This window comes from Geotrypetes seraphini, chromosome 5, assembly GCF_902459505.1.
Source record: "Geotrypetes seraphini chromosome 5, aGeoSer1.1, whole genome shotgun sequence".
In the NCBI taxonomy this organism is placed as follows: Eukaryota; Metazoa; Chordata; class Amphibia; order Gymnophiona; family Dermophiidae; genus Geotrypetes; species Geotrypetes seraphini.
In genome coordinates, this window is record NC_047088.1 from 248521912 (window position 1) to 248540914 (window position 19003).

Here is a 19003-nt window from a genome sequence, read left to right on the forward strand (position 1 = left end):
TATGTAAATGTTTAGCATCTACTCTATAGAATTACTATGCCTTTCCGTTCCCCTAATACATGGGTCCTTATATGATAACAAACAATACAGTATTTTTATATGAAGAAAAACATTATCTGTTATAATTCCCAGCATATATGTGGATAAAGATTATGATCTTTATAGAACATCAGCAGTTTGTTTCAGGATCTAAACGGCACCGAAACCTAGAAGGAGCAGAGACGGAAGAGACTGCAGTGATGATCCACATTGGGACAAATAATGTCAGCAGGAGAGACTACAGCAGGAATGCACTGATCGAACAGTTCAAAATTCTGGGAAGGAAGTTGAAGATGAGCACTCAGAAGATAACGTTTTCAGAGATCCTACCAGTACCAAAGGCAGACGGAGCTGCAATCAATAAATGCATGGATGAGGAGATGGTGTGAGGAAGAGGGGTTCCACTTCGTGAGAAACTGGACAACGTTTTGGGGCAAGAACAAGCTCTTCAGGAGAGATGGACTACACCTGAGCACGGCAGGAACTAGATTTCTAGCAAACTACGTCAGGAGAGGAATAGAGCAGGCTTTAATCTAAGAAGAGGGGGAAAGCCGACAGTCAACCAGGTGTCGATGATTCAGAAGAAGGTATCCCGAGAAGATACTGAGTGGGAAAAATGCTGGGAAGACACAACAGGCAAACAACAAGAGTTGATGGAACAAGAGGATGAAAAGAAGAATGTAGCACAGGGGGAAAAAAAATGGGCATAGAACAAGAATTGACAGGACAAGAAGAGGATGATAAGGAACGCACAACAGGAAAAGAAAATGAAGACAAGAAAATACCAGGACTTAAATTGCATGTATACTAATGCAAGGAGCCTAAGGAACAAAATGGGAGAACTAGAAGTCATGGCCAAAAAAGAGAACCTAGACATCATTGGGGTCTCTGAAACATGGTGGAATGAAGAAAACAAATGGGACATAGTACTACCGGGATACAAACTCTATCGCAAAGACAGGTCAGATCAGAAAGGAGGAGGAATAGCCCTATACATAAAGGATAACATACACTCGATCAGAGTGGACACGATGGCGACGACCAACAAATTAGAATCACTATGGGTTAAAATACCAGGAGGGAATGGGCCCGAGATAAAGATGGGCCTGTACTATCGTCCACCTGGGCAAATCGAAGTAAACGATGAAGAAATGGAAGCCGAGATGAGGTGAGAATGCAAAAACGGTAACACCATTGTTATGGGAGACTTCAACTACCCCGGGATAGACTGGAATCTTGGATGCTCAAAATGCGCTAGGGAAACCGGATTCCTGGAGGCTATACAGGACTTCTTCATGGAGCAGCTCGTCAGAGAGCCGACGAGATAAAATACCACTCTGAACCTAATCTTCAAAGGGTTAAGAGGACCTGCAAAGGAAGTGGAAGTAGTGGGACCGTTAGGAAACACCGATCACAATATGATCCAGTTCAAAGTCAAAGCAGGAACATCAAAAGGGAAGAGAACCACAGCGACAACTTTTAACTTCAAGAAAGGAAACTATGAAGCGATGAAAGTAATGGTAAGAAAGAAACTTAGAAACAGCTCAAAGAAATCGCAGACGGTGGAGCAAGCCTGGTCTTTATTTAAGGACTTGGTGAGCAAAGCGCAAAATCTGTATATCCCCAGATTTAGAAAAGGATACAAAAAGAACCGAACAAAAGACCCGGCATGGATAACTAAAGAAGTGAAGAAAGCGATAGGAGATAAGAAAAAAATCATTCTGGATGTAGAAAAAGGACAAAACTGGGGAAAACTGGAAAGAGCACAGGAAGCATCATAAAGAATGTCACCGAGTGGTTAGAAGAGCAAAATGAAAATACGAAGAGAGGCTAGCCAGGGAAAACACGAAATTTCAAACCGTTCTTCAGATATGTTAAAGGGAAGCAGCCGGCAAGGGAGGAGGTGGGACCGCTGGATGAAGGAGATAGGAAGGGAGTGGTGAAGGAGGAAAAAGAAGTGGCGGATAGACTAAACAGGTTCTTTTCGTCAGTATTTACAAAAGAGGACACATCCAACGTGCCAGAACCTGAAAAATCTTCAAAGGAGATCAAGCAGAAAAATTAACATCCTTGGAGGTAAGCCTTGAAGATGTATTCAAGCAGATAGATAGATTAAAAACTGACAAATTTCCAGGCCTGGACGGAATTCACCCTAGGGTATTGAAAGAACTAAAGGAAGAAGTAGCGGAATTACTACAACAGGTTTGTAATCTATCCCTAAAAACAGGGGTGATCCCGGAGGATTGGAAGATAGCAAATGTTACACCCATCTTTAAAAAAGGATCGAGAGGTGACCCAGGAAGCTACAAAATGGTAAGTCTGTCCTCGGTCCCGGGGAAGATGGCGGAAGCGCTGATAAAAGACAGCATCGATGAGCATCTAGAAAGGAACAAACTGATGAAAACAAGCCAACATGGCTTCTGCAAGGGAAGATCGTACCTAACGAACTTACTGCATTTCTTCGAAGGAATTATTAAACAAATGGACGAAGGGGCCCTCATAGACATCGTATACTTGGATTTCCAAAAAGTCTTCGACAAGGTACCCCGTGAACGCCTACTACGGAAACTGAAGAACCATGGGGTGGAAGGAGACGTACATAGATGGATCAAAAATTGGTTGGCGGGTAGGAGTGAAGGGCCACTACTCAGACTGGAGAAGGGTCACGAGTGGTGTTCCACAGGGGTCGGTACTCGGACCACTGCTGTTTAATATATTTATTAATGACCTAGACACAGGGACGAAGTGCGAAGTTATAAAATTCGCAGATGACACAAAACTTTTTAGTGGGGTTAGGACTAAGGAGGATTGTGAAGATTTACAAAGGGACCTGAACAAGCTGGGAGAATGGGCAAATAAATGGCAGATGAAGTTTAATGTAGAGAAATGTAAAGTCTTACATATAGGAAACAGAAACCTGATGTACAGCTATACTATGGGAGGGCTGGTAATGGGTGAAAGTAGCCAAGAGAAGAACTGAGGGGTACCGGTAGACAAAACAATGAAGCCGTCGGCACAGTGTGCAGCGGCCTCTAAGAAGGTGAACAGAATGCTAGGTATTATCAAGAAAGGTATTACAACCAGAACGAAGGACGTTATCCTGCCGTTGTATTGGGCGATGGTGCACCCTCATCTGGAGTACTGCGTCCAATATTGGTCGCCGTATCTTAAAAAGGATATGGCGATGCTCGAGAGGGTTCAGAAAAGAGCAACATGCTTGATAAAAGGTATGGAAAACCTTTCATACACTGAAAGATTAGAGAAACTGGGGCTCTTTTCCCTGGAAAAGAGGAGGCTTAGAGGGGACATGATAGAGACTTACAAGATCATGCAGGGCATAGAGAAAGAGAAAGTGGAGAGGGACAGATTCTTCAAACTTTCAAAAACTACAAGAACGAGAGGGCATTCAGAAAAATTGAGAGGGGACAAATTCAGAACCAATGCTAGGAAGTTCTTCTTCACCCAAAGGGTGGTGGACACCTGGAATGCGCTTCCAGAGGGTGTGATAGGACAGAGTACGCTATTGGGTTTCAAGAAGGGATTAGATGATTTCCTGAAGGAAAAGGGGATAGAAGGGTATAGATAGAGGATTATAATACAGGTACTGGACCTGATGGGCCACCGCGTGAGCGGACTGATGGGCGCGATGGACCTCTGGTCTGACCCAGCAGAGGCACTGCTTAGGTTCTTATGCTTCTTCCCCTCAAAAAATATTCATTTCTGGCTATACTACTGTTGTGTCCATTGTCGGTACATTACTGACAATGGACTCTTATGTGCCTAAGAATAAACCGAATAAAAATAGGTTGATCATGACTGCCCTCTGGTGGTCACTATAATTCCTGATCTGCCTGATTTTGTAGAAACACATGACCACAGACCTATCTGGTCCTTCCCGTGGCAATTCCATTGTCCCCAGCTGACGTCTGCCTTTCCCTTTTCTTCCCTGCACTAAAGATCCTCAATGGTTATCCTATGCTCTTTTCAAATCTATTTGTGAGTTTATCTCCCCTGCTAGTTGTAAAAGGCCATTTCATATTTCTGACATTCTTTCTGCAGCGGCAAGTGCTTATTTTCATGTGTTAATTATGCGTATATATTATTAGAATAATTATGTACAAGTGCATAAGATTATTGCATGAGCCCTTACCACAACCTGTTTTATAGACATAGAAACATGATGGCAGATAAAGACTAATTGGCCCATCCAATCTGCTCTTCCACAGTAACCATTATCTCTTCCTCTCTCTAAGAGATCCCAGGTGCCTCTGCCATGCTTTCTTGACTATAGAAACATCGGCCAGGAGAGTTAGTGACCTGCAGGCGCTGGTTACCTATTATCCTTATCTCCTATTTTTCCCAAGTAAAGTACAGATGTGGACTTTCCCAAAATTCTTTTCCAAAGTTATTATCGATTTCCATCTCAATCAGACTATCACCTTAATGTCTTTTTTTTTTCCTTCCTCTGCATTCCTCTCCAGCAGAAGAACGTCTCCATACCTTGGACTGCAGACATGTATTACTATAACTACCTTAAGGAAACTTCAGACTTCTGTCGAACAAACCAACTTTTCGTTTGCTACAGTCCCTCCAACTGAGGTCACTCAGCAGCATAGAAACATGATGGCAAATAAAGGCCAAATGGCCCATCCAGTCCGCCCATCCGCAGTAACCATCATCTCTTCCTCTCTCTAAGAGATCCCACGTTCCTATCCCTCGCTATCTTGAATTCAGACACAGTCTCTATCACCACCGCCTTTGCTGGGAGACTGTTCCACACATCTACCACCCTTTCTGTAAAAAAATTATTTCCTTAGATTACTCCTGGGCCTATCACCTTCTTTGAAACTGGTGTAACGATATGGCATAGCACAGTGGTTTTGGGATCGGCAGTGGCAAAATACCTATTTTAGAAAAACACATCTAGAATTTTTTTTTTTTTTTTTCCAAAAATCGTCTACCTGGACGTCCAGGCTATTGTTCGTCCACACCGCCAAGATGTCTTATCTTTATACCACATTTTCGACCAAAATTTCATCCAAGTCCCAAACGCCCAGGACAAGACTATTTGGACGTGGGAGGGGGCAATCTTGCAATGGACTGGCCACCCAGATACAGCAACAGAGCAGTGGGGCACCTTAGAAGGCACTGAGGTGAACTTCACCAAAAGGGTGCCAGATAAACATCTCACCAGAACTCCCTTATACAGTGTTCTCCCCAGGGCTTTTCAGCCGGGCGCTCCGCCCAGCTAATTTAGATGAGCGCCCGGCTGTAATCTCGATCGCAATCCTGCTGCCGCTGCCGCCTTCTGCTCAACATTTAAAAAAAAACCCTTCTCACCGGCTTGGAGATTTACCGGGCTGACTCGGCACAGCCTGAATCGCAGGAGCCTGACTATTTTTTTTTTTTAAGTTTTTAACGCCAGCAAGCGACTTGAACTCGTGCTCCGGGGCTCTAACATGTGCATGCCGCTTCTCTCCGAAACCGGAAGTCAAGTCCTGAGGGAGGAAGAGAAGGGAAGTCGGCATGCACACGCCCCGGAGCATGGGTTCGCTATAGGAGACAGGTCAGCTTACAACTTGCTCTTGCTTGCTTCGGGCTTTCTTCGCTGCCGGATCCTGCCTACTTTCTGTTTCCGAAAGTAGGCAGGACCCGGCAACGAGGAAGGCCCGAAGCAAGCAAGAGCAGCGAGTTGTAAGCTTCCTTCCGTTGCTGTCTTATGGAAGATAGGTCAGTGATGGAAGGAAGCTTACAACTTGCCTTAGTCCAGCCCTGCACAACATGCAGCCCAAAACGGATCTCACTGCCGATATGGCTCTCACTCCGCTCTCCTTTGAAGATTAGCTCAGGAGGCAAGATTTAGCCCGAGATCAGACCAACATTAAAGGGCATCTGAGCAGATGTCCTGTTTTTTTTTACCTAAAAATACCACCTTGTCTAATGTAATCTCTGATCAGATCCTTAAGAGTGATGCAACTATGTATGCTGGACAGTCTCCTCCAGTAAACAGAGCTTTAAAGCCTGCAGCCATACAGAACCAGATGGTCAAAGGGCTCCGAAGTGTAGTATTGCCAAGGAATCTGTCTCACAAGTTTCTGCTGCTGGCAGATGTAAACACAGCACAAGAAATAGAGACTTGTGGCATTCTGTGTGGAAAGCTGATGCATAATGAATTTACTATTACCCATGTAATAGTGCCAAAGCAGTCTGCTGGACCAGACTACAGTACAGTGATATGGGGAATATGGAAGAATTATTCAGTGTTCAAGATCAACATGATCTTCTCACAGAAGAAAGACGGAGAGAAAGAGAGAGGCAGATACTGAAGAGGGGGGAAGAGAAGGGAAGGAGATAGAGATGCCAGACCATGGGGTGGAGTGGCAAGGAAGGAAGGAAGGAAAGGAGAAGAGAGAGATGCCAGAGCATAGGGGAGGGGTGGAGACAAAAAATGGAGAGGGGTTGAAGCTGAAATAAATCATGTACAAAGGAGAGAAAGGGCACAGGATATGGAGTTTACTGAAGAGACATAGAAAGAGGGAAGATACCATATGGAACAGAGAGAGGGCAGACACTGGATGGATAAGGCAGAAAGGGTGGACAGTGGATGCAAGGGGCAGAGATAGGGTAGACAGTAGATGGAAGGGGTAGAGAGAGGGTAAGGCTGGGTGGAAGGGGCAAAGAGAGAGGACAGATGTTGCATGGAAGGGAGCGAGGACAAATGCTGAATAGAAAGAAGAGAGTGAAGAGAAGATGACTAAAGCAGAAACGACAAAAGGTAGAAAAAAAATATTTTTGTTGCTTTACGTAGAATCAAGTAGTATTGTAACTTTATTGATTAAAATGTATCAATAGGAAATGGAAATAAGGCAATTTTGGGAGGGAATAAACCCCTTTCCTCAGGTCAGGATAAGATACCATAACAGCTGTATACTGTACTGTCTTGAAGAAAGATTTGGCCTCTGAAAACTAATTGAAAAATGGATTAGTCCAATAAAATGGTATTTTCATATTTCTCATTATTTTATTTCTATTTGTTAATTTGTAAAGTGGTAACTTTTATGTAGAAGTTTTTTTTCAAATTTACATCTACTGTCTTTATATTTTTCACAGTATTAGGGGACATGTGTCATTGTTTCTGTGGTGTTGCATTGTATGCAGAGTCTGGTTTCTTGGTTCAGTTTAACTTTTGACTACATATTTCTATTTTTAGTTTATGATTATTCCATATTGGGCGAGGGTGTATCTGTGTTCTGTGTGTATGAAAAGGACATGGCTTTCTGTTAGCATCGACTACAGGATCAATTGACTGTGTAGGATCTGGTTTGTTTAGTTTTACAATGCGTGTGTTGGTGTTCTAGTGCTCACTGCAGTGTTTAAGATGCTGCCTTTTCCTAGATGCACCCTTATTGTATGACTCATATATTTTTTTATATAGAGGAGGGGGTTGTTAAAAAAATGATTAGCACTGGCTATCATATATACTAGGTACACCACTGTATTTAATGACTCTATTCTAACTTTACTGTTGACGTAGGTGTTGTCCCCCCCAACACACAGACACACATTATAAAGAATTAAATTAAAGTTGTATTATCAAGTAGCTTTCAAAAGACATTATAAGAAAATAAAATATTTTTAATACATTGCTAATTATTACCTGCATCTTTACCTATTCTGTTTTGCCCTAGCTCTTACTTTGCACTATAGCAAAATAAAAAAAAGCAGATAAAGATCAATCACATAGTGCCCTTCAAGGCTCAGTAACACCTCTCCATAAATTATGTGGAAGAGGTCTGGAAGTGGGGATAGCATCTATTTCATATCCTCAGTGAGACCTCAGGAAGGAACCTAGTGATCAAAACATTATTAGAGGTGTTGTACAGCCATTTCTTGTATGACTGGATGAGCTATATTTATCTTTTTTTTTTAGTTGTTTAAATTCATGCAGAAATAAATGGTTAGATTGAACCTAATGACTTCATTAACGCATTTCCCTTTTTTAAACCTCTATACTATTTGAAAGAGGGTGAATATCTAATTATTCACTTCTAGAATTGGATACTTCTTAAATTTAGTAAAAATATTCTGGCACAAGTGTCAAACCTTAAAAAAGGAAGTCATATCGAGCATTGGAAAATAATAATAATTAACTAATAAAAATAGTATACATTTAATTCCCCCCACTACCAAATTTCCCCGCCCCGCCCCACCCTGCTACTTTTTCATGCCACCCGGCTGGAAAAAATTTCTGGGGAGAACACTGCTTATAGGTTATGGTGAGCTCCCCAAAACCCACTATACCCACCTGTCTACAACACCAATAGCCCTTATGGCTACAGGTGGCACCTATATGGCAGAAGAGAGGGAGGGGTTTGGGAGGTGCACATGTAGTGGTTAGAGTGGCTTATGGGCCTGGGTCCTCCTCTCTATGGTTCACTAGCCCATACCCCAGGCTATTTAAGACACTTGTGTGCAGCTCTATTAGGCTTTCCTTTACGAGGTGCTGATGTTCTAGAGACAGGTAAGTACTTTTGTATTCTGATCTTTGTGGGGGGGTGTGAGGGGGTCGGTGAACACTGGGGGAGCGTGTGTGTATCTTTACTTTGTCTTTGTAGCGGTTATCTGGTCACATTGGATACCTTTTTGGCACTTTTACCTGTTTTTACTACATCGTCTTAACTCACAACGTTTAAGTTTCGTCCAGCATGTCTAGTAAAGCATTCAATTATTGCTGCAGGACGACTAAGTCTAGGTCGGCCTCCATCATAGAAACATAGAAGATGACGTCAGATAAGGGCCATCAGGTCTGCCCACTCTACTGACCCACCCCCAAGTCTACTATCCTAGGGATCCCACCCCTGGTGACAGGTTCCCTTGGCTTAACCCTCTAAGGAATCCCACATGGGCATCCCATTTGCTCTTAAATTCTTGCACGCTGTTTGCCTCGATCACCTGCACCAGGAGCTCGTTCCAAGGATCAACCACTCTCTCGGTGAATAAATATTTCCTGGTGTCGCCATGAAATTTCCCGCCCCTGAGTTTGAGCGGATGCCCTCTTGCGGCTGAGGGTCCTTTGAGAAAGAGAATATCTTCTTCCATCGCAACACGGCCGGTAATATACTTAAACGTCTCGATCATGTCTCCTCTCTCCCTACGTTCCTCGAGTGAGTACAGCCGCAAATTTTTCAGCCTTTCCTCGTACGATAGATCCTTGAGCCCCGAGACCATCCTGGTGGCCATCCGTTGCACCGACTCTACTCTCAGCACATCTTTTCGGTAGTGTGGCCTCCAGAATTGCACACAGTATTCCAAATGAGGTTCATGGTTCTGTATAATGGCATTATGACTTCAGGCTTCCGGCTGACGAAACTCCTGCGGATGCAACCCAACAACTGTCTTGCCTTAGATGAAGCCTTCTCCACATGATCAGCAGTTTTCATGTCTGCGCTGATGATCACTCCCAAGTCTCATACTGCCCTAACCACTCCTCCAGATACGCCGCTTTCAGCTCTGGGCGCACAGCGGCATTCAGAGGCATAAAAAGTCCCGCGACACGTCCAGAAAGTCAGTTTGATTATCAGCACTTGGACAACCTATCTTTTAAGTCGTCCAAGTGCCGACTTGGGCGGGTTTTTAGACATTTTTAAGTTCTGATTAAGAGCCCTTTACTGTCTAGAAAATAGATGGCAATTAGGGTTACTGCACTATTGGCCACGCACTAATTGGAAATTAGCGTGTGGCCATTTTACAGCTGCACTAAACGTGACCTCAGTGTGTGGGAAACCCATTCACTAATAATAGCACGGGACACTTTTTTTTTTTTTTATAATTCTTTATTCATTTTTATAACTTAGATCAAGGACATCAAAAGGTATCAGCCATTTTAACTTAAATATATCACTTGAAATTCTACAATTCTTCATATTAAATAGAATTATCCCTTTCCTTCCCATCCTTTCAACATCTTATAACGCTTATGCCATATAATAAAATTCCCCCTCCCCTCACCCCATTCTTACATTTGCGCAACTTTGTAAAGGGGCCCCATTGCATCTGATTAAAATTTATAACATTTTTATTGAAGAAATCAGTAAATATACAATGTTATAATACAATAAAATAGTCATTAAATTAAAATTCATCATATTAATTTCCATCAAATATCTTTCATTTCTTCAAAATATATTTCCAAAATACCCATTACATCTCTCAATACCCTCCCCCTAATTCCTACACCCCTTCCCTTTTCCTGTTGATCTCTCCCCCCTATCCTCCCCCAAAATTTAGTTTATAATTTTTTTATTGAAAGAATCATATTAAACCCCCCAAACCCAATGAAAGTTGACAAAAATAAAGAATAAGAAAAGTAAAGAACTGGAATTTTAGATAAATAATCATAGCTTCAATGTAAATTATTAAGAATTAAACTTCTTGCCTTAGTTGAAAGATTCTGAATATACGGATCCCAAATTTCCATAAACATACGAATTTTCCTAGCCGAACGCCTAACTTCCCAAGTCTCAAATAACAATAGACGATGAAATTGATTCCTCCAATGCCAAAAACTAGGATTATTTTAAATCAAGAGAAGCATTTTTTTAAATTATGTAATCCAGGTTACAAGGTTGTGTAATAGTCTCCACCTGATTATATTAAGTGGGCACACCCTTTGCTGTTAAATTATGAGCAGGGCAGCATGTATATGGAGTATTGTGGAGCTCATCAAAATAGATAAGTGTCTTCATTGGCAAATATGCTATTGTATACCTGTATGTGGAGGTGTTTGGTAGAATTCTCAAGCACCTATGTTAACATTCTTACTCCTTGGGCAAGATTCTGGAATGATTGTTCTTTCCTGGTTTTTTTTGTTTCAACAGGGTCAGCGGACTTTCTCCGTTCATGGGAGACAATGACAATGAGACTTTAGCTAATGTCACCTCAGCAACTTGGGATTTTGATGATGAGGCCTTTGATGAGATCTCTGACGATGCCAAGAACTTCATCAGCAGCCTTCTGAAGAAAGACATGAAGTAAAGCGATGACAATGTCACTTGCTGTGATTCTGCATATTTCATAGCTCTTTCTAGTCTAGCAGAAGCCAGGTGTCCTGTGTAGTAAATGGAAGCATCCAGAGCACTTGTTCCCAAACTATGGATCAGTATCCCCAAATTGGATCACATCATCAGTGATTGGGGGGTCACAGAAACAGGGCCACGCCCCCCTTTCTCTGAACTTCTACTATGACCTAGGCCAGGGGTAGGCAATTCCGGTCTTCGAGAGCCGGAGCCAGGTCAGGTTTTCAGGATATCCACAGTAAATATGCACGAGATAGATTTGCATCTCAAGGAGGCAGTGCATGCAAATCCATCTCGTACATATTCATTGTGAATATCCGGAAAACCTGACCTGGCTCCGGCTCTCGAGGACAGGAATTGCCTACCCCTGACCTGGGCTAGTAGTGGCAGTCAGCACGGGTCCTGTGAATCCATGAATAGTTACAGGCCCCGTCTACGTAGGGTTACCAGACATCCGGGAAAACCCCGGACATGTCCTCTTTTTAGAGGAATGTCCGGGCTCCCAGACGGACTCTCCAAATCCCGGCATTTGTCCGGGTTTTGGAAAGCCCCAAAGAGCTCCGACCGGGTCACGCACACCTGCGCATGCTCCAGGCCCTCCGGACGCAGCTGGAGCTCATCTGGAGGAAGAGAAGAGGCTTTGTGGGGGTGGGGGCAGAATGGGGTGGGGCTGGAGGCCGGACAGGGATGGTGGTCATGTGTCCGGGGCTTCCCGGAGAAAAATATGGTAACTTTATTGGACTGGAAGCCCATACAGAATAATGGCGTCTGAGAGTGTACACTTCCTCATAGGCCTCACACTGTGAGATGGGGAAACGGAGACCCGATACTTTTGTTTGCATCATCATCTAGAGTCGCACGTATTTTCAGTTGTCAAATGGGGTCATGTTGGATTAACATTCAAGAAGACGTATTTTAGAGCCTGTGGTATAGTGTTATACAGTTCTTTTGTTCAAATCCTTAGAGATGTATACCATACGCCCGGATTTACCCGGACATGTCCTCTTTTTAGAGGAGTGTCCAGGCGTCTAGATGACTTTCCAAAACCCGGCACTTTGCCCGGGTTTTGAAAAGCTGCCGAGATCGGGGCGGAGTCTGGAGTTCCATCTGTGCATGTGTGCGTGCATGCGACATCATGGCGTCGCATCTGCGCATTGAGCGGATGCACTGCAGACGTGGCCTCAAGAGACAAGGTTTGGGTGGGGATGGGACGGGGCCTTGGGTGGAACGAGGCAGGACCAGGGGCATTATAACATTCTTAGCCTTGTTAACATCCTTTTTTTTTTTTTTTTTGTATAACAATTTTTATTGAAAGAATCAAATAATCAGTACAATAGGATAATACAAAAATACATTCAATACAATAAGAATTGCAATAAATTTCATACAAATTTAAATCATTCTTTCAAATTTAATTTCCATATGAATTAATTCAATCTTATCTACACCCCCCTTAATTCCATCCCCTACCCATTATCTTCCCCTAAATAAAATCCCTCACCCTGGATGAAAGCTGACAAAAATAAAGAATTGAAATAAATAACTGGAATGTAATTAGTAAACCTAATTTTCATAATAAATCATTGATAACCAAACTTCGTATTTTTGGTGAAACATCCCTTTTTAAATAATTCCTAGCATCCTGTTTGCTTTTTTTGTGTGTAGGGAGCAGATTCTGAAATCTCTGAGTTTCAGCAGCAGAGACTGAACCAGTTTGCCAGAGTTAAAGTTCTTTGTTTATAATGTTTTAACCTGCTTGTTCCTTGGGCCTTTAGGGCCTGTGTTGCCTGATGCATGTTGCTTGGGGAAGCTTTGAGCATTGCCTTATCTCTTTTTGTGAGCAGAAATCGCTTGAATTGTACCGAGTGCCTTCAGCATCCCTGGCTGCAGCAAGACACCAAAACCATGGAAGTCAAAACTCTTTCCAAAGACAGAATAAAGAAATATATGGCAAGAAGAAAGTGGCAGGTATTACGCAGTCCTCTCTATAGACAGTCTCACAAGTTTTTTAAATAAAGAACTTAATTACCCGGATGGTACCACACATGAATTCTCAGTCCAACATCCGCGTATCAAATCATTTGATTTAGCTCAATTCTTATTATTTTATTGTATAAAAACTCTGTAACTGTGTAAATATATATTCTGAATGAAAAAAGGCCTCCACCCTAGATAATTAATTTGTATCTGATGGGAATTACGGTGTAATATATTCCTCAATGGCCTTAATTCATCTCTACTTTTTATAAATATAATTATTTATTATTTTTACTCTTTTCAAATATCTCAACCATTCATCTTCAGTATCCAAAATATAAATATGTTTCAAACGATGAATTTTATACTTAACTTATATTCATCTCAACTTTGATTTGATCTGGGAGCTACGGATCCAACGTGTTTCGCAATGAACTTGCTTTATCAAGGATCCCCCAGTGCCGCTACTGACATCCAACTCTCCTTAAATTCTAAAGAGTTGGTTTTTTTTGGGGGGGGGCCTCGGGTTAACCTGGGTCGGCCTTAAATAATTTAGACTGTATAATCGTCTCCAGTTCTACTCTCACTGACCCATGCCACTACCCAGTGGTGTAGCGAAGGTAAGAGGTGCCCGGGGCGCTGGCGCTGTGCCCTCTTCTCCACCCCCACCTCCACACGCTCCTTGCCCGCCTCCTCCTGCCACATGCACCCTGCTTCCCTTCCCCCATACCTCTGTAAAATTCCTGGTGCAACCAGAAACCCCCCCAAGCTGTTGTCGCGCCAGTGTCGGTTCTTCCTCCGATGTCACTTCCAAGGCGCGGATCCAGGAAGTGATGTCAGAGGAAGAGCCGACACTGGCGCGACAGCAGCTTGGGGGGGGGAGTTGCTGCTCGTGCCAGAAACGTTACAGAGGTACGGGGGAAGGGAAGCAGCGCGCACATGCGGCGGTGGGGAGGTGGAGAGGGGGACGGTACACCAAGGTGCGAGTGCAGGACAAAAGCGCTCCAACAAAGCCATGCCGACAATTGCTTGCAGGGACAAGTGTGCGCAGGAGAATATGGGTTTTTCGGGGCGCAATTGAAAGTGTATTAGGGGGAGGGGGTTCAGCAAAGTTAAAATTCAAACTGTGTTGGTATCCCCTGAACGAGTCCCCCCCCCCCCCACCAGACCCCCCTCTCAGAGCGGAAGAGCCAGGCTTCGGGAGGAGAATGCAACTTTTAGGTGTATTGGAGGGGTTCCCCCATACACCCCCATCAATGTGAGCGCCAGGATTTTAAAGTGTAGTGGGGGGGGTTCCCCACACACACACCCTCAGAGAACAAACAGAAACGGTCAGAGCGGCTTCAGGCGGCGGCGCCATTTCTCCTGTGTGCAAATGTCAGAGCATGATTGTCGGCACGCCAGTGTCCAGCGGGCTTTTGATGGGACACCAATGAGGACGGGTTCCTGGGCGGACCGCCCCCTCCCCCCTTTGCTATACCACTGCCAATAATTGGGTGGGCCTAACTCAAGAGTGATGGAGCCAAGGCCCACCCAGGCCCACTTAAATTATGGCCTTGGTATTACAATTAGGGCCAATACATAGGGCAGCATTGCAGAGCGGTTCATAGACAAAAGCGCGCGACGACAACCCAGCGCAGACAACTGAGCGCAAGGCGGAAGCGCGCCGAAGAAAAACAGTATTTTAAGGGGCTCCGACGGGGGGTGTGGGTGAGGAAACCCCCACTTTACTTAACAGAGATCGCGCCGGTGTTGTGGGGGGTTTGGGGGGTTGTAACCCCCCTCATTTACCGGAAACTTAACTTTTTCCCTCTTTTTTAGGGAAAAAGTGAAGTTTTCAGTATAATGTGGGGGGTTACAACCCCCCAAACCCCCCACAACGCCGGCGCGATCTCTGTTAAGTAAAGTGGGGAGTTCCCCCCCCCACCCACCCCCCCGTTGGAGCCCTTTAAAATACTGTTTTTCTTCGGCGCGCTTCCGCCTTGCGCTCATTTGTCTGCGCTGGGTTGTCGACGCGCCTTTGTCGTCGCGCTCTTTTGACCTGTCACCTTGCAGAGCATTAGAACTAGGCATGATTACTTTCCCAATCAGAATGGGAATATCAGATTCCTACGGTCTGAAGCAATGTTTGTACTATTGTAAAGAGTTTGCTGTTTAGTGTTCGATATGTAAAATAACATTTGTTCCAGCAAAAGAATGAATTTGAATCTTCTTGGCTACCATCGCTCTGAGTACTACGAGTTTTTAAATGTTATGCACCAGTAGGAGACAAAGCCACGTTCATTTTTGACTCATCCAAAACACAACACATTAGTTTTTTGGAGGGGGAGGGAGAAAATAAAAACACTGAGATTTTTTTGTGTGTGTGACAATACCCAAACCACAAAGTTTGGAGTAGGGTTACCATGTGGCTCCAGAAAAAGGAGGACGGATTGAGACATCCGGGTTTTACTTCCAATGCTTTCAATGAAAATAAAACCCAGGTGTCTCTATCTGTCCTCCTTACTTCCTTTGTTTTCAGTGGAAGTAAAACCCGGATGCCTTAATCTGTCCTCCTTTTCTGGAGCCATATAGAAACCCTAGTTTGGACCATCTTTGGTTTAGGGCTTAATTTCATCTGATCCTAAATTCATTCTTCAGGGCCATATCTTAGTCACTGCTCTTCCATTTATTTGTATTTTAATTTGGGTTGGGTTTTTTTTAACCAATTAAAGCACCATTTTCACTCCTAGCCAATGAGGAACCAATTACTATAGTTTTCCAGAACATTTCCTGTGTGTCCGCTGGTAAACAAAAATTTTGATTGTGAGCTCTATAAAATTGTACTGCTGACTTCCTGCCAGGGCCGGATTTAGATGAAAAGAGGCCCTAGGCTATTCCACTTATGAGGCCCTTTCACCTCCCATTTTTAAGTTTGTAAATTACATGAGAGATAATAAAATACATCATTACTGTGATATATATCAATATGTTAAATGAAACATGTTGTTATTGCTACTAACCTTTATAAAAAATGTGACACGGATCTTGAGGCCCTAGGCTGAAGCCTAGTTAGCCTATAGGAAAATCCGGCCCTGCTTCCTGCACAGAAATAGCAAGTTTCCTTTCATTCTTTCTTCTGTTTCAGAAAACAGGCCATGCTGTCCGAGCCATTGGGCGACTTTCCTCTATGGCAATGATTTCTGGTCTAAGTGGAAGGAAGTCCTCAGGAAGCTCACCTACCAGCCCCATAAATGCAGAAAAACTAGAAACAGAAGGTAACGTTGCCACTGCATCTCTGGCTTCATCAAGGAAAAAGTACACAAATCTTAGGCCTGGTTTTATTTATTTATTTATTCAGTTTTCTGTAGTGTTCACCCAGGAGAGCTCAGAATGGTTTTATATGAATTTATTCAGGTACTATGTCTGTCCTGGGGGCTCACAATCTGCCTAATGTACCTGGGGCAATGGGAGGATTACGTGGGAGGATTGGCCAGGGTCACAAGGAGCAGCGTGCTGAGGCTGTAGCTTTAACCACTGCACCACTCTAGCAATCAAAATGTAGTAAAAGTGAGCCACGTATGGGACGATCAAGCCATTGTGACATCACTGATGAGGTTGGGTCTCGGGCATTGGTGGAATGAGGCATTATGATGTCACAATACCAGCTCTAGTTATCAGAGGCTGAAGCTTTTCACACTTATTATTTATTCAGTTTTCTATACTTGTCCCCCTGGGGAACTCTGAATTTATTCAGGTACTCAAGCATTTTTCCCCATCTGTCCTGGGGCAATGAGGGGATTAAGTGACTTGCCCAGGGTCACAAGGAGCAGCGTGGGATTGAACCCACAACCTCAGGGTGCTGAGGCTGTAGCTTTAACCACTGCACCACTCTCTCCCTCATCCATGAGTGTTCCATTGTCTTCTTTTGGCATCTGCTTAGCTCCCTCAGCCCCTTCCAGAACAAGTATGGAATCTCTAGACAGACTCTATGAGGTGACAACAAGGCGGCAAGCTAGGTATGGAGGGAGGCAAGCCAATGCAACATTTCTGCACATCTTGCCCACCACCACACAATCCCTTCTCCGACCCTCGTTTTAAAATTAGCACTTTAATTACAGCAAGATCTAGGCCATCGTTGTCCTCCTCTTCTGCCAATATAATCGATAGCACCATCCATTAAAATCTGTGGTCTGGATTCTCTAAAAGACTGGACAGAATCTCAATCTAAACCCTGAAGCTCCAGTTCTGCATCACAAACTCCATATGCCAACAAAAGATCTCTCCCTCTTATAACATATCATCAGAACTTAAGAATAAACTTAGAAAATGATGGCAGATAAAGATCTGAGTGGTCCATCCAGTCTGCCCAACCATAAATTAATTTAGATTAAATGTTCCTTTTTCTTAGATATTTCTGGTCCAGAAAACCAGAGCCCTGCCCAATTAGTGTGCTTAAGTTCCATCTACTGGAGTCTCCATCAAAGCTCACTCCAGCCCATCTTAACCATTCCTGCCATCGAAACCCTCCCCAGCCTGTCCTCAACTGAATGTCCATATACAGGACACAGGCCGTGAAAGCCTGCCCAGTACTGGCTTTAGTTCCTTCAATATATACCCATTATTTTCTGATTAGAGATCCTCTGTGTTCATCCCACGCTTGTTTAAACTCTGTCACCGTTTTCTTCACCACCTCCCTCGGGAGCGCATTCCACACATCCACCACCCTCTCCGTAAAGAAAAATTTCCTAACATTACTCTTGAATCTAGCGCCCCTCAACCTCAAATTAAGCCCTTTACCATTTTCCTTTCTCTGGAATAGATTTTGTTCTACGTTAATACCTTTTAAGTATTTGAATGTCCTAATCATATCTCCCCTGTCCCTCCTTTCCTTTAGGTCAGGTGTGTCAAAGTCCCTCCTCGAGGGCTGCAATCCAGTCGGGTTTTCAGGATTTCCCCAATGAATATGCATGAGATCTATTGGCATACCATGAAAGCAGTGCATGCAGATAGATGCCATGCATATTCATTGGGGAAATCCTGAAATCCCGACTGGATTGCGGCCCTCGAGGAGGGACTTTTACACCCCTGCTATAGGGTATATATATATTCATGGCTTCCAGTCTCTCCTCATACGTCTTATGGCACAAACTTCCTACCATTTTCGTCACCTTCCTCTGGACCGCTTCAAGTCTTTTTATGTCATTTGCCAGATACGGTCTCCAAAATTGAACACAATACACCAAGTGGGGCCTCACCAATGACCTGTACAGGGGCATCAACACCTTCCTTCTTCTACTGGTCACGCCTCTCTCTATACAGCCTAGCATCCTTCTGGCAACAACCACCGCCTGTTTCTTCACCTTTAGATCTTCAGACACCCTGGGCTAGATTCACGAATCTGCCCGATTAGGACCGATCCATGTCCAATCCGGGCAGGTCCGATGGATTCTCCAAACTCCAATATGCAGATGGGGGCAATCGGAGGAACGCCCGCATCTGCCGTCACAGATCGCTGGTATGCGATCCCAACGCATGCACAGACCATCTATAGATGGTCTACGTATGCCCGTCCGAGCCGCAACTTTTTTTTTTTTTTTTTACTTTTTAGCCCAGCAAGCCTGTGGTTTTAACCTGCTTTAAACTCGCGGGTTAAAACCACGGGCTTGCAGTGCAGGGAAGGGCAGGAGAGATTTGGGGTGGCAGGCAGGAGAGATCCGGGGACGAGCAGGCCAGGGCAACGATTCGGGAGAGAGCAGGGCAGCGATTCAGGGCAGAGCAGGCAGGAGAGATCGGGGAAGAGCATCAGGGCTGCAGCCAGGAGAGATTCGCGGCAGCAGAGAGCAGAGTGGGGCAGAGAGCAGGGCTTCTATGGAGCTGGAGAGTCGGAAAGACGTTTGCGAGTGGTCTCCAGCAGTCGTTTCTTCGGTTGA

General features: G+C 44.0%; 1 protein-coding gene across 3 annotated transcripts in view; it reads left to right on the plus strand.

Annotated features, from left to right (window-relative positions):
• The window catches only part of MYLK (myosin light chain kinase), a 607164-nt gene that overhangs the window by 576720 nt on the left and 11441 nt on the right, over positions 1-19003 (plus strand). For all 3 annotated transcript variants that reach the window (XM_033946557.1, XM_033946556.1, XM_033946555.1), the window contains exons 29-31: positions 10917-11069; positions 12959-13082; positions 16219-16348. In XM_033946557.1, coding sequence (XP_033802448.1) covers positions 10917-11069; positions 12959-13082; positions 16219-16348 — 407 coding nt within the window. The remainder of the gene's footprint in view (positions 1-10916; positions 11070-12958; positions 13083-16218; positions 16349-19003) is intronic.